This window comes from Excalfactoria chinensis, chromosome 4 (assembly GCF_039878825.1).
Source record: "Excalfactoria chinensis isolate bCotChi1 chromosome 4, bCotChi1.hap2, whole genome shotgun sequence".
Classification (NCBI taxonomy): domain Eukaryota; kingdom Metazoa; phylum Chordata; class Aves; order Galliformes; family Phasianidae; genus Excalfactoria; species Excalfactoria chinensis.
Genome location: NC_092828.1, coordinates 6,355,505 through 6,370,269, shown reverse-complemented (window position 1 = coordinate 6,370,269; position 14,765 = coordinate 6,355,505). Strand labels below are relative to the sequence as shown.

At 41.5% G+C, this 14,765-nt stretch overlaps 1 protein-coding gene across 1 annotated transcript in view; it reads right to left on the bottom strand.

Moving 5' to 3' along the window:
* UVSSA (UV stimulated scaffold protein A) overlaps window positions 1–13,767 on the bottom strand; it is a 48,284-nt gene extending 34,517 nt beyond the window's left edge. Inside the window, exons 1-6 of the mRNA XM_072336060.1 lie at window positions 13,581–13,767; window positions 13,154–13,484; window positions 9,626–9,746; window positions 8,052–8,465; window positions 6,787–6,896; window positions 6,084–6,212 (exon numbers count right to left, since the gene is read on the bottom strand). Of these exons, the coding sequence (XP_072192161.1) occupies window positions 6,084–6,212; window positions 6,787–6,896; window positions 8,052–8,465; window positions 9,626–9,746; window positions 13,154–13,484; window positions 13,581–13,678 (1,203 nt within the window). The 5' untranslated portion in view covers window positions 13,679–13,767. The remainder of the gene's footprint in view (window positions 1–6,083; window positions 6,213–6,786; window positions 6,897–8,051; window positions 8,466–9,625; window positions 9,747–13,153; window positions 13,485–13,580) is intronic.
* Window positions 13,768–14,765: the final 998 nt, after the last annotated feature.

The following is a 14,765-nucleotide window of genomic DNA, read 5'->3' as shown; positions in this document are numbered from 1 at the left end:
AGCAGGGAGGCACAGGACTGACCATACCAATTCCTGGAGCAAAAAGCTGCCTTGTGGCCAGATACCTCAAAGGGCAAGAAAAAACACCTGCTGCTTCTTCCCTCCCAAGAGAAGCTTCTCCCATTGCTTTTCAGCTGGTCTAAGCTCTTTACGAGATGATGAAGAATATAACATTTTAAGTACTGCTTCGAATTATTCAATCCCTTTACAACTCAGAGGACTACACGTGATAAAAGCCAAGTATTAAAGATGCAAACAAATAAATAAAATATTCAAGGTGCAAAATAAATATCTTACCAATAGTCACTGTTGTAATAGAAATTTAGGAACAGTGGTTTTCTTCCAAGATGCAGTATAACAAGATTCCCATTAGCACCCAGTGATGCAATAAGTCCTACTGCATTTGACAGATTACCACCTATTATTTTGACAGGATCAAACTCATGCTGCTAAGCCTTGGTATCCACCACCGACGTATATACATGTCTGCATTTTGTTATGCAGTCTGTACACACACACATACAGAAGCAGTAACTAAACTGCAGCTTAACTCAAGGATCAAGTTTTAACTACATATTTGTTGAACGTTATCTCAGATTTTGTATTTCTTACCGATGAATATAATCCTGACATTAACAAACCTCATTTATTACGGGCAACAAGTCAGCAACACAGTCCATGCAAGACACAGATAACCTTATGTATATTCCCAATAGTAGATTCTAGGCACAAAGATGTCATTGATATAAGCATCTTTATTTTAGTGTTACTGCACCAGCTAGATTTACGCGAGTTACTATAATAAATACTCTAGGCAGTGTTCCAAGCCTGATTTTCTTCCCTTTTTTTCCCCCTAAATAAATATAGATATTCAGCAATGCACCTTTATTGAGCTTCACAAACACATTCTAGTCACTTCAACGCACGGTTTCCCTTTGTAAGTTAGGACGGATAAAAAGCAGGAAGCAAATTTATATCCGAACATACACTGTTCAGTATTGAAAGATGAATCAAGGGAGATGACCCTTCAGCCTGGAAAACTTAAACACTTAACATAAGGGTTAACTTGATGATATAGACACCCTACTTTATTTTACACTCTATTAGAAGAGCTCCAAATTGCATTGTGCGACCTGCGAATCAGATAGGGATCAGAGGTCACCACAGTGACAACTTCAAGAATTCACGACTAGATCTGCATAACGAGATATTTTTAATAACTTCCTAACAGCAGCAGGCCCAATAGCTACTGCAAAGCTGAAAATATAACACAGAATGTGAATTACTTTCACATCTTCGCTTTGACCTGGCTGTTCAGGTAGGTAAATATTAGCTAAACAAACAATTGAAAGAGCTGCCTGGTGGAATACTTAGTGAGCGCAAGAAGCTGTTACACAAAGCTGGAAGGCAGGAAGAAAGCAGCAGATTCTCTATGGCTGTAGAAAGAGAAAACAGTCTGTGCCTTCAATCCAACTAAAAGACAGACTTAAAGAAGAGCTGTTCATAAAGTTATAAAATGATTACACGGAAATAGCTCATTAGCACTGAGAAAATTCCAAGCTGTAGTTGAAGAGATGGGGAGGAAAAAGCAGCAGTAGTTTTGTAACCAATTGGTAGAGCACATGGTTTAATTGATTACATAATAAAATGTTAATCTTATTGTGCAGTAAAATAATTTAAGAGCAAACTACGGCTATGAAATATACAACGTGTAAACAATATTTGTGACAATTTTCTGCTACTGTTCTCCCAGACCAAAGACTGAGTTGTATTGCAATAGGGTTTAGGGCTCTGATCAGGTACTGGACTACAAAAGGACAGCATCCTCCCAATCTAATTATTCACGACATCATTGAACCCAACTAGATGTTGCATGTGGATAAGATTAAGTACACGAATAAATCAAGATCCAAGCATACATTTAGATTTGACAGAAGGACAAGTGAAACAAAAAGTAACGAGGACGCTTAATGAAACATTATGTATTCCTGGTTGTTAGTGTGACTTGAAATTAAAAACACAGAGTATAGCAAACCTGGTAAATTACAGACTGCTGACAGACAGAAGAGCAGGATGTTTCTCACATCATATTGCCTACTAGCTTCTATCTGGTTAAGTTTCAGTCAGCTTGAGTATTAAACCTTCATGACTTCCCAAAGACACATAAAGAAGGATTGTTTGTATCTAATCAGCTGCAAATCAAACACTAGAAAGAAAAAGAAACGTTTAGAATTGTAAGAAAGGAGGGAGAAGTTATTAACAGATAAAACTATTTCTAATCAGGAAAAAAATAAAAATTAAATGAACATTTTAGCCATCAGCAAGTTATTCCAACAGAAGAATTAAACCTTTAAAAAAGGCATTTCTATTAAAATACCAATCTCGGCCAATAATTACAATGGTTCTACTACAATAATTCATTTAAATAGGAAAGAACTAACTCGAAGTGTCTCCGGTGTTCTGCTGTTAAGTTTACCTGGACACAGACTGAGATGATGGCTGGCTTTGGATAAATGTATTGTAGAGAAAAATGTGGAACATGCAGTGTGTACTCCCTCTACTGGACATTGAGATTATCCTGAACAGACACTGATAGAAAATAACATGTCCAGGCATCCAAGTACTGTAAAATAAAAGGCTTTTATTGCTTCTGTGCTGAAGCACACAAAAGCTCATCTGCCTTTAATCAACACATTGAGACTGCCACCGTCTGTCCACCCCCCCAAACTCAACGAAAAATAGTAATTCAGGAAGAAATGTGTTGACGACTTCTGGAAGCACAGCAATGGGAAAGAAAAGTTAGGAAACCTGCTGCAGTGGATTTGTTTCCTCTTATGAGGAGTGGCTGAGGGAACTGGGATTGCTCAGTCTGGAGAAGGCCCAGGGGAGACCATAACGCTCTCAGCAACTACATGAAGGGAGGCTGCAGCAAAGCAGGGGTTGGCCTATTCTCCTGTGAAGGGGATAACTTCAAGTTGCACCAGGACAGATTCAGGTTAGACATCAGGAATAACAGCTTCTCAGAAGGAGTGGTCAGGCACTGGAACAAACTGCCCAGGGAGGTGGTGGAGTCACCAACTTTAGAGGTGTTCAAAAAACGTTTAAATATTGTACTGAGGGGCATGGTTTAGTAGGAAATATTGGTGATAGGTGGACAGTTGGACTGGATGATATTGGAGGTCTTTTCCAACCTTGGTGATACTATGACTCTAGGCAGTCACTGCCTAGACAAATGTGCTCACTTGTCCTCCCACAGCTCCCAAAAGGTCAGAACAGAAGAATGCTGTTGTCCATTTGTGTCGGCAGGCTTTAAAAGCACCAACTCTTCCTACAATTTAGGCTTTCTGCGCACAGAGCAGAAAAAGGTACCAATACCTGCATGTCACGATCATCTATTTCAAGTCGGAACGTTTCTCTGCATGAAGTTCTTCACAGATTAGAAGTTACATAAAGTTACAAAAAAATACCCCATCGTTTGCAAAGCCGTGGGGCTTCATATTTTTTCCCCAGAGATCAAGGGAATCCCTCGCAAAAACCCAGCACTCATCAACTTCCTTCATTTCAAGATGAAGGTAGGAAATGCCTTTTTCCCTGCCAATCAAACTCAACGTGAGAAGGCATTCCAGCACAAATAGGGTCAGAACTGAAAGAAAGGACAGTACAGTAGATGAAAAGGGAGACACAGACCGAGCACAAATCATAAACAAAGGCTGAGGAGACTGAGCAAGCCCAGGTGCACAGCCAAGTGTCCAAGTCCCTCTTGACCTGTTCTATATTTTCTGGTATAATAAAACCGCATTCTCACTGAAGATAAGGCTTGCCTGTGGTGATGTATCATAATTACACTCAAAGATTTGCTATCCAGTAGAGAGCTTTTTCATATGTACTTCAGACTGCAATCAGTAGCTACCAGGAAAACTGATACCACATCAATATAGAGTTATTACAGAGCAACTGCAAACAAGACAATTAACACAGGACCCTCTGCACTCAGATACTTGATTTGCTTTCTGTCTCTGCTTACAAAATGCTCCCCTTCATTTCTAGATGCGCATCTCTACACACGTGCAGGTCTACAGCACATCTCTACACACGTGCAGGTCTACAGCACTCACTGACTTCACATGTTAAAGCACCAAGCTCTGTCAGGCTAGGATGGCTGTGAGCCAGTGCTCTGCTATCAGCGCTTCTTCACTTGCATCCAAAAATACAGAGTACAGCAAAACTACAGCAGGACAAGAACTACAGTTCCAGTAACACAAGGACACGCAGCCAGAAGTAGCAATATATAATGTAAGTAACAATGTTGGATTAAAGAGGAGCTGAGCATATTTCACATGCTGGCATGTAAATACTCGACAGATTGGGAGCTAATAATCACAGTCTAAGAAGAAAACAAACAACAGTGTTTCTATCAGACTCTACCATGTTTAAAAGTTGCAAACAACTCAATTGTCACCTGATGAAAAGACAATTGAAACAATTTCATTCTACAGCACAGAACTGTCTTCATCCAGGTTATAAATTACATTAAATCAGCACTAAAACAAAACTTGGGCATTTTCCACTGGGAAAGAAAAAAAAACAATTACATGTAATTTTCAGTGCCTAAGTGCATACCTCAGTAAGCACTGCCTCATTTTGAATGTATTGTTTGTGAGCACTGCTATGCATTCTCCTTTATTTCTGTTGTTGTAACGGTACAATTTATTATCTTTCAACCCCTACATAGATAGCATTGATCAGTCTCCAGAAGTGGTAACACAGCACTTTAAACACATACACATGTACACACACACACAAAAAGCAAGGCTTGAACGTCCTTTATATCTTGCAAGAAATATTGCAACCAATATTCCACGCAGAGGTACAGCAAATGAAGTCCTGTCAAGCAAATGGCAGGAATGACAGCAGATGTCTGGATTCCTTCATAGCTGGTTGCATTAAGGTAGCACACATATTTCACTGAGGGGGAAAAAAAAAGCCCTGACAAGACAGCCTTACAGTACTCTCCATTCATAGTTGGCATTTTTGACTGGCAGATACGTCAGTAGAAGTAAGATGATGAACCAAATTAATCTTAATAAGGCTTCATTTACCCAAGGAAAGCAAAGTCTGCAACAGTCAGTCATGGCTAAAGCAGGCTACCAGTTTAATCCAAGGTAAAACATCTGGATCAAATTCTTACAACCCAGACAATAAAGCATGGACCCCTGCCCAAAACACTTGTTTGTGTGTTAAACTCTATAGAGATTTAGCTGGATCTCAAGCAGCAGAAAGGAACATCGTGCAGCTTTGCTTTAGGCATGTAAACATGGTATGGACTCCTTTTTTGGATGTGAACAAAGCATTCGATCTTTCAGCCTCCATTTATTCCCTAGCTTTGCATGACTCCCAAAACCTGTCATCTTCTGACTCTTTAAAGCTTAGTTATATTAGTTATATTAGTTATATTAGTTATATTAGTTATATTAGTTATATTAGTTATATTAGTTATATTAGTTATATTAGTTATATTAGTTATATTAGTTATATTAGTTATATTAGTTATATTAGTTATATTAGTTATATTAGTTATATTAGTTATATTAGTTATATTAGTTATATTAGTTATATTAGTTATATTAGTTATTATAACTAATTCTTTTAAGATGCCTTTAGTCATGCTACCTGTCTACTACAAGGAGCAAAGTTCTGTGTGTCATAAGAGAACAACAGCCATACGGTGTTTCCTGACAAATACGTATCTGCACAAAGGAAGATGAGGACATAACAATGTTGCACGTGAAGAAATTAAGAGTAAATAAAATCCAAGCCTAACCTTCTCCAATCAACCTTAACCAACGCTATCCAACAAAACAACAGTGTTCCCTTACATGCCTTTGTCTATTAACATCTCTTGACTATAACAGGCTCTCAGCTCAACTTCTTTAGCTGACATTACAGCCAGATAAATCAGTGAATCAATTAAACCTGTATTGAGAAGTTTGCCAGAATGAGGTTTAAGACAGAGTGCATTTTTGTATGCAAGATAAGTAATACTAACAGTCCTCTCCAGTAGCACTGGAGTTTCAAAAACTCACCACTTTTCTTTTCCTCTCTTTAAAAGAAATGTTCATTTCCTTGTATTTCCTCAGAGCAGCCTCCAGTTTATTCTTAAGATCTATGGCACATCTCAACCGATCGTCGTTTATTCCTGCTCGGGTAAATAACTGCAAAGCAAAGAAAAAGAATCTACATTCTTATTCTTTTTCTATCACCTGAGTCAAAAAGCATTTATTTGTTAATGAAACAATGTCACAAATTCTTTCATTTTACACATAACAATTAGTCAACGCACTTCTTTCTCCATCTAGAATTTAAGACCCGAAAGCAGCCACTGAAGATGAATAAAAAATGAGCAGCTGCTATAAACTTCTCCTAATAATGCCCTCTGGCAGGCAGTATTTCCTGCACGAGGCTCCTGAGAATATCAAGTAGCAGAAAAGGCAGCGTACTTCTGATAGAAACACACCAAGTTTTACTTAAATACTCTTCGTGAAGAAGCTCTATTTTCTCAAATGCCTCTTTTGTTTTTTAATGTGTCTGCAGGCAACACACCCAGCACTGAGCCATCAGACAAGCTCTGCAGCTCCCGCAGTCTCCTTTTGCCCATCTCTATAGAAACTTTTTTACTTGCATCAATATTTCTTTCAACCTTGTTTCCTCTCTCTCTCTCTCTCTCAAGCCTCCCAGCACCCAGTCCACCTTTACATAGGAAGTAAAGTAATCAGGTCTTCACCCCACCTGAATCCAGGACTGCACAGAAGGCAAGAACTTATTTCTGACGAGTTTTTGAGCATCCACAACACTGTTTATTACAGCAGTATTGTCTTCGTTCTCGTGTACTTTGATATCTGCTCCAAACAGGAAAACAACAGTTAGTTGTAGCCAAGATACTGTAAACACTAAGAAGTACTCATTAACCTTTCTGAAGTATTTTACATAAAGCACAACAACATGCATATATATATATTGACAGTATGATTACACATAGTCTTCTTTTCTAAACTATTTGATGTTCATTATTGTATTCTGTTATTAATATATTATTATGTTCTGTTCATTATATATCCTGTTATCAACACTCAAAAAAGAAAAGATGAAAAGCTTTCAATTCAACGATGACATAAAGATTTGTTACGCCATCACATGAAGCAAACCAAAAAACAGTGCAGTTTTACTATTTACATCTTGTCTTACGTTCCAATAAATGAACTGGGCCTGCTTATTCAATGTGAAATGTTCCTAGGGCCTCTATTCCAGAAGGGGCTCACTGTCAAAGAAGCCAAGCATGCCACCACACAAGTGAGAGCGATAAATGGTATTTTACACCACTTTGTTGCTTGTAAGCAACAGGTAAGGAAACTTGCCCATTCTGCTGCCTGCAAGCGCAGAAGTAGATACGTATCTCACCAGCCATCCACACTTGAAATTCCAGTCAGACAGTACTTGTAAGAGACTGGGAAAAAAAAGCCCTAAATAGTCAGATTTTTCTAGCCTCAATTCTTATTAACAAAGTTATATAGAAAGGTATAATTGCAACCCTTAAGACTTAAGGTAAAACTCTACTGTTTCCTGCAAGTTGTCAGTAACAAAGCAAAGACTGAGAAACAGTCAATTTTAAAATGTTTAAATCAGTAACTTTTATACCCATATTACAGAAAGAAAGAAGCGAGAGCTGGAAGAAAATCCTATACAAACTACGTATCATTTTGTTTCTAAACACAGGAAAATCAGATTTCCTATGAAGTGGTGCAAGGTGTTTACAACTAATACAAACGTTCAGCTTCAGAAATTAACGATATCTATAAATCCCATACAAGAACATCCAAAACTAAGAATGGCTGCTAAATGGGGCAGAAATAGAAAGGAAACGCAAAATAAATCCAAATGGCGTCCAGGGACCCTAAATGCTGAAGTCACAGCAAAAACAAATACAGAAAAAAAGACGATGACAAAGCATTGCAAAGATTATCATCAGCTCCTTGTGGAAAAACTGTTGCAGGTACCTGTGGAGAGTTCAAGGTCTAGAGTATACTTATGAGAAATAAGTCCGTGACTCCTGACAAACGTTTCATAATCTTCATCACCGAGAACAGGAACACCAGGTTCAACTTCAGAGCACGTGTCTCCATCCAAAACATTTTGCTCAGGCATCTTCTGTTTGTCACTCGACTCTTCGTTTTGATCCGTTCTAACATGCTGAGAAACAGGAGGAATGTCCTTGCTGCAGCACGGCTGTTCATCATCCACATATCCCACATATGAGGACAAAGAAGACGCAGATCTACCCTCATCAGCACTTGTTTGTTCATTGGGTTCCAGCCCCGTGCCGTTCACTGTGAAGTCAAAAGGATCTGGCAACAGAAGCTGGAAACAGTTCTCCATCTCCGTCAGCGTTTCAGCAACTTCTTGGGACAGTTCTATCAAGAGACAGTTGTTTTAGAATGCTGTGAAACACTGTGCAGCGCTGACTCCTGAGCAGAGGTATATCTACAAAACAAATACTATTGCCAAAGAATCCATTTATCCAATCATCAGACATAATTTATCCATACAGAATTATTGCCAGTGCAGAGACTGTCTGCATAAGTGAGTCAACACTTCTTTTAAGCAGGAACTCTAGAACTTCCTGAGCAGGGACTTTAGGACCAGCATTCCTCCTTTCCTATCCTCCCTCAAATTTCACTGTCTTATCAAAGATGGCTCAAATACTCCAATAAATCTGAAGCAGAACAGTGTTGGTAAGAAACAAATATCCTTGGTAATGCCACTGGTACAGATTCTGCAGCCATAAATGTTACAGCTGTTTGCAGGTGTACCCATGAATATATGCTACAGATAAGAAATGCTACCAATAAAACGGACTTTAAGGATAAATCTCTTTGTTTCCATGCATGAAAACATTTGCAGCACATAAAATAAATGGAGGCACAAATGCATTCATTGCAAAAACTGAAGCAATTGAAATGAATAAACCTTTTGAATTTCAGCTTAGTATATACTATGTCTGGTCTTAAATACTGCAGAAATATGTTGGCTGTGTACATGTGCAGAGATACAACTCCCAGCAATATAATACTTTTAACAGAATTCCTACACTACATCTAGGATTGCTGTGCAGACTCATGCCAAACCTTCTGCAACATATATTGCATAAGCATTATGTATCTGAGGTCATCAGTCAAGTAGGCTGTACCTACCACAGATACAGGAATTGAGCCACTAGATCCAGAACTTCTGATATCACAGAATATCCTGAATTCAAAGGGACCCACAAGGATCACCAAGTCCAGCTCTATATGATATGCTTGAATGAGGTTATGCATTCACACCTTACTGAATTACTGTCCAGGCAGTTATAAGTTATCTTTCTATCTCCTCATTCTCCCTGAGTTACTCATTTCCCTTGACACTCATGGGACACTCTTCAAGTGAGAGACAGACTAAAGTGCCTAACAAATGTACTACTATTCCTGTACTGTTTGCTATTATTTGGATATCTATTCTGCTGGAATTTGGTTTATATAACCTTACAAAAAACTGCTTTAAAAACAAACCCAGCCAAGTCAAAGCACATCACCTGCCATTTCTTTCTCAGCTCTTTTGGCTTTTTCCTTGTAAACATTATCCAGTCGTTTCTGCTTCTCTTCTTCCCTCTTCCTTTCAGCCACTGTTCTTGCATGAACGTCCTGAAAATCCACCTAAGGAAATGAAGAACAAAGTACGACAACCCCTGTAAGAAGTACATAGAAAATCCATTTCCTAAGATCCTTATCAGCAGTGAGAAATCCTCTAATGTAAGCAATCAGCCAGAAGCTCAGCAGCATTTCCTTTTATCTCCTCTCCTCCTGGAATCAATAACTACAGAAATTCTGAATGGAGGTATTATTTCTACTAATAAGGGGCTGCTGGGAATCAAGGGCTGCTTTATTATTTGTTGGATCCATTGATTGAGGATATCATTCAGTCTCAATTTCTTATGACTAAAACATAAGCATAAATCTGAGCAATTCAGAACACTGATTCTTAAAATATTGTAGGATTGCATTATTTTTTTTCTTAGAAGAGCTTGAAAATGTATTTATTTTCACTATTATTTTAAGGAAATGAATCATGACTTGTGCTGTTCCATAAGATAGATCACCCAGATGGGTGAGCCCATCCTTTGCTGCTTACAAAGGCTGCACCCTCTCCAGCACTGTGCCTGTATTACAAGCACCCACTGGACATTTTGTGTCTTTATTTTAACTGCTGGATGAGCCAGAATTAACTCAGAAACTTGGTCAGAACACATCTAAGAATCTCATTCAGACAACACAGAGGGACACTACTCAGCTTCTGTGCTGGAGCAGGACATATGGAGCCTTTTACTATTAGTCTCCTCTACTCCTAGTCTCCTCTACTCCTAGTCTCCTCTACTCCTAGTCTCCTCTACTCCTAGTCTCCTCTACTCCTAGTCTCCTCTACTCCTAGTCTCCTCTACTCCTAGTCTCCTCTACTCCTAGTCTCCTCTACTCCTAGTCTCCTCTACTCCTAGTCTCCTCTACTCCTAGTCTCCTCTACTCCTAGTCTCCTCTACTCCTAGTCTCCTCTACTCCTAGTCTCCTCTACTCCTAGTCTCCTCTACTCCTAGTCTCCTCTACTCCTAGTCTCCTCTACTCCTAGTCTCCTCTACTCCTAGTCTCCTCTACTCCTAGTCTCCTCTACTCCTAGTCTCCTCTACTCCTAGTCTCCTCTACTCCTAGTCTCCTCTACTCCTAGTCTCCTCTACTCCTAGTCTCCTCTACTCCTAGTCTCCTCTACTCCTAGTCTCCTCTACTCCTAGTCTCCTCTACTCCTAGTCTCCTCTACTCCTAGTCTCCTCTACTCCTAGTCTCCTCTACTCCTAGTCTCCTCTACTCCTAGTCTCCTCTACTCCTAGTCTCCTCTACTCCTAGTCTCCTCTACTCCTAGTCTCCTCTACTCCTAGTCTCCTCTACTCCTAGTCTCCTCTACTCCTAGTCTCCTCTACTCCTAGTCTCCTCTACTCCTAGTCTCCTCTACTCCTAGTCTCCTCTACTCCTAGTCTCCTCTACTCCTAGTCTCCTCTACTCCTAGTCTCCTCTACTCCTAGTCTCCTCTACTCCTAGTCTCCTCTACTCCTAGTCTCCTCTACTCCTAGTCTCCTCTACTCCTAGTCTCCTCTACTCCTAGTCTCCTCTACTCCTAGTCTCCTCTACTCCTAGTCTCCTCTACTCCTAGTCTGGAGCTGGACAAGATGAGGTGCAAACAACCCTTCTCAATTTAAAGGGTGTAAGATTAGTGGGCCTACCACAGCAATAAAAAAGGCAACTTCGGGGAAAATATTGGAATTCAGCATGAATACACTCAGTCTATCAAAGTCACATTCAGTTTATAATTCACACCTAATCTGCAACTCCATCTGTGCTTTCCCAGAATCAAAAAAACACTTCAGAAAATACTTATGTTCATTTCTGAACTTGGAGGCAGGGATTTGGTAAAAAAACAAACAAACAAGCAAGAAACCACCATAACAAATCTGATGTGCTGAAATATGTTTTGTTCCTAAAGCCAAACCTTCATACAGGTATAACTCCAATTTACTAAGGTTAAATCAGTGAGCAGCCCTCTGAGTACACACCTTAAAAGGGCAGCTGTTGTCATCTTCTGACCAGCTCATTTTGATGATGATAAGCTGAAAAGTAAGACTGCTAACAGTCCTCAAATTGCTCCACACTGTGCCAGAGACTAACATCAAACAGCAGATGCACCTGGTTTCTAAAAGGTACTAATGCCTCCTCAAGTCTTTTCATTGTCTCTTGCAGTTCAAGTATCAAGATGGCAAAAGGCTGACGACATCAATATTAGCTCTTAAGTACAGGAGCCAAGATTAGGTTGCTCCTATTGGAATTACTCTTTCAGGAAGTATTGAAAGGCAGGAAAAAAACAGTACAGCCACTCCTGCTGGGCTGCCCAGTACCACAAGGGCATGAAGTGACAATACCCAGTCAAAGTGAGGAGCACAAACTGCAGGAGTGCAGACAAACACACCGAACTGACTGATCATACAGCTGAGCACACAGTCTATTGAATCTGAGTTATGTGTCAGAGATCCCCTGCATCAGTCCTGAATTTCCCTTCACTGGTTTCATTTGTTTGTTGGTGTTTTTAATGTCCGTGTTTTACCCCAAAATGAAGCCAGAACAAGGCTGCTCAGTATGGAAATAAGAGTACCTTATGCTTTCACAGAAAGACTTACTATCTGATTATCATCAGCTTAAGGTATGATTTCCATTCTAAAGCAGCTGGAGTGTGGAGCTCCAGGCAGGCATCAGTGGGTGTAGCCCTATTGGTTTGCACACTGAGAAAGCACTGGTTGGGTCCAGCTCTTCTTTCAAGTCTAGGGTATTAAAACCTTTTAACCACACTAAAAGAGTGAATTGTGCAGTACCTCCTTTAGCTTGGATTCATCTTGTTACCAAAGGAACAAATCACTCAGGAACAGAGAATTGAAGGGGTTGGAAGGGACCTTCCGAGATCCTCCAGTCCAACTCCCCCTGCCACAATAGGTTCCCTGCAGTAGGTGACACCAGAAAGTGTCCATATATATATATGATATTCAGGATCCATTTGGACACTATATATATATACTATATATATATATATGGTGTGTGTGTATATATATATATATATATATATATATATATATATGGTATTGATACATACATATATATATATGGTATTGATACATACATATATATATATATCCCCAGAGAAGGAAATTCCACAACCTCTCAGGGCAGCCCATATTTTTCTTAAAGGCACCTCAGGTTCCAAAAAGCCTTTAGAAAACCCGTTATGCAAAGAAGTCGGCGTTTGCTACTGTTAGTACCTTATACCTTAAGGAGAGGATTTCTGCTTCAGGTGGGAGCAATCACCGTAAGTCCGATGAAGGCCAGGCTGGGGTCTGTCTCTTTGGGACATCTCTTCAAGACAACACTTGGCATCCAACAGATTTCCTTTCACATTTATTTGCCTTCCTCACTTTCAACACCTCCTCCAGACAATCCCCAGACACACAACAGAGGGCACTAAAAACGCAGAGTACCTTCTTGTTCTGCTTTAAATAATGGTATCCCAGCGACAGCTTCTTGTAGGCCTCTCCGTACTTCTCGTGCCAGCCCCGCACCGCCGCGATGGCCGCTTTCCTCAGCTTCTGAGCCACCTCTCGGGGCGGGGGAAGCGGCTGCTCGTGGTCCGTCCCCACCGTGAGCTCCAGGAACTCCTGGAAGTTGGAAACGAGCAGCGTGCGGAAGTGATGAGAGCGGGAGAAGAGCTCCTGGATGATCTGGAAGGCGGAGAAGCGGATCTCGGCGTGCTCCTGGTGCAGCCCGGTGAGCAGCAGGTGGTACGCGTGGCCCAGGTGCTCCTCCGATGACCTGCGAGGGAACGGGAGAGAAGGGGATCACCACAGGCCTACCGCACGGCACCACGTCTTTCCGTCGCCATGAAGGCGGGCGGGCCCAGCTCCTCACCTGCAGATTTTCTTCAGCTCCTTCATCCTGCCCGGCTCCAGCTGCGGCTCCCCGGCCGTGGTGAGCTGCTCCACTAGCTCGGCCAGACGCTGGTCCATCGCCACAGCGGAACCACCGGCAACACTCCCTCCCTCCCTCCCTCCCTCCCCCGGCTCGGCGCTACTGACGTCATCACCGTGCGCTGCACGCGTGTGACGTCACGCCTCCCACAAGGGCGGGGGGGGGGGGAGTTCTTAAAGGGGCCGAGCCCGGGTATGTTGTGTGTGTGGCCTGAGGGTCGAATCCCAGTGATGTCTTGGCACATCCACTGACATCACCGTGTGCCCCTCCTGAGGCACTGCGGCTCTGCTTGCCCATGTCCCAGCCCTGTGGCACAGCTCTCAGCCCACACCAATCTGCCATGAGCCCACCCCGGGATACCATTGGTCCTCCTAGGTGCAATGAACTCCATGTAGAAGGCAGCAAGAGTAGGAGGAGCAGCACAGCATTCTGGTTTTAAATGCCAGGTTTCGAGTGACCTTCTGCCTTTGAGGCCTTCAGACTTTCAGCCCGCCTCTCTGTTGCCTTCCTGAAGCAAAATGAGTGTTAAATAAAGCAAAGGAGGCAGGAAAGCAGCCCTCAGTCGCGGCACTGAACCACCCCAGCCCTTCTGTGCTGCAACACGAACATTTGAGCCACTGCCACAACCAGAGCTTTGCTTGCATCCATACAGCCCTGCCCAGTGAGCTGAGTAGCATTGCATGGCCTGAAGCATCATCACAGTGCAGGTGAGTAGGGAGGAGGTGCAGGGATGCGTTGGGATGAGCAATGCAAGAACAGCCCAGGCCTCACCGTATTTACTGCACTATATGCATACGGACATTTTGCAGCAACAACAGCTTTCTATGAGGCTATTGCTTGCAACAACGCCATTGCTTTAATGTGTAGAAACAGCATTACAACATGAGCCTCAAGCAACGTGCTGAACATCCACCAAGCCACCAGTTCACATCCTTGCAGAACGTTTAAAGAAATCCCTGCAAGGAGCCATATGGTTTTGCAGGGAATTACTTGATGAACGAGCGCTGAGTTGTTGTAACTCATCCCTGGTTGTCCCCCAGGCAAATCTCAGTTCAATTGCAATAGATAAATAAATATCGCAGCGTTATGGTTTTGTACTTTGGTTGGTGTTGCTGTTCCACATCA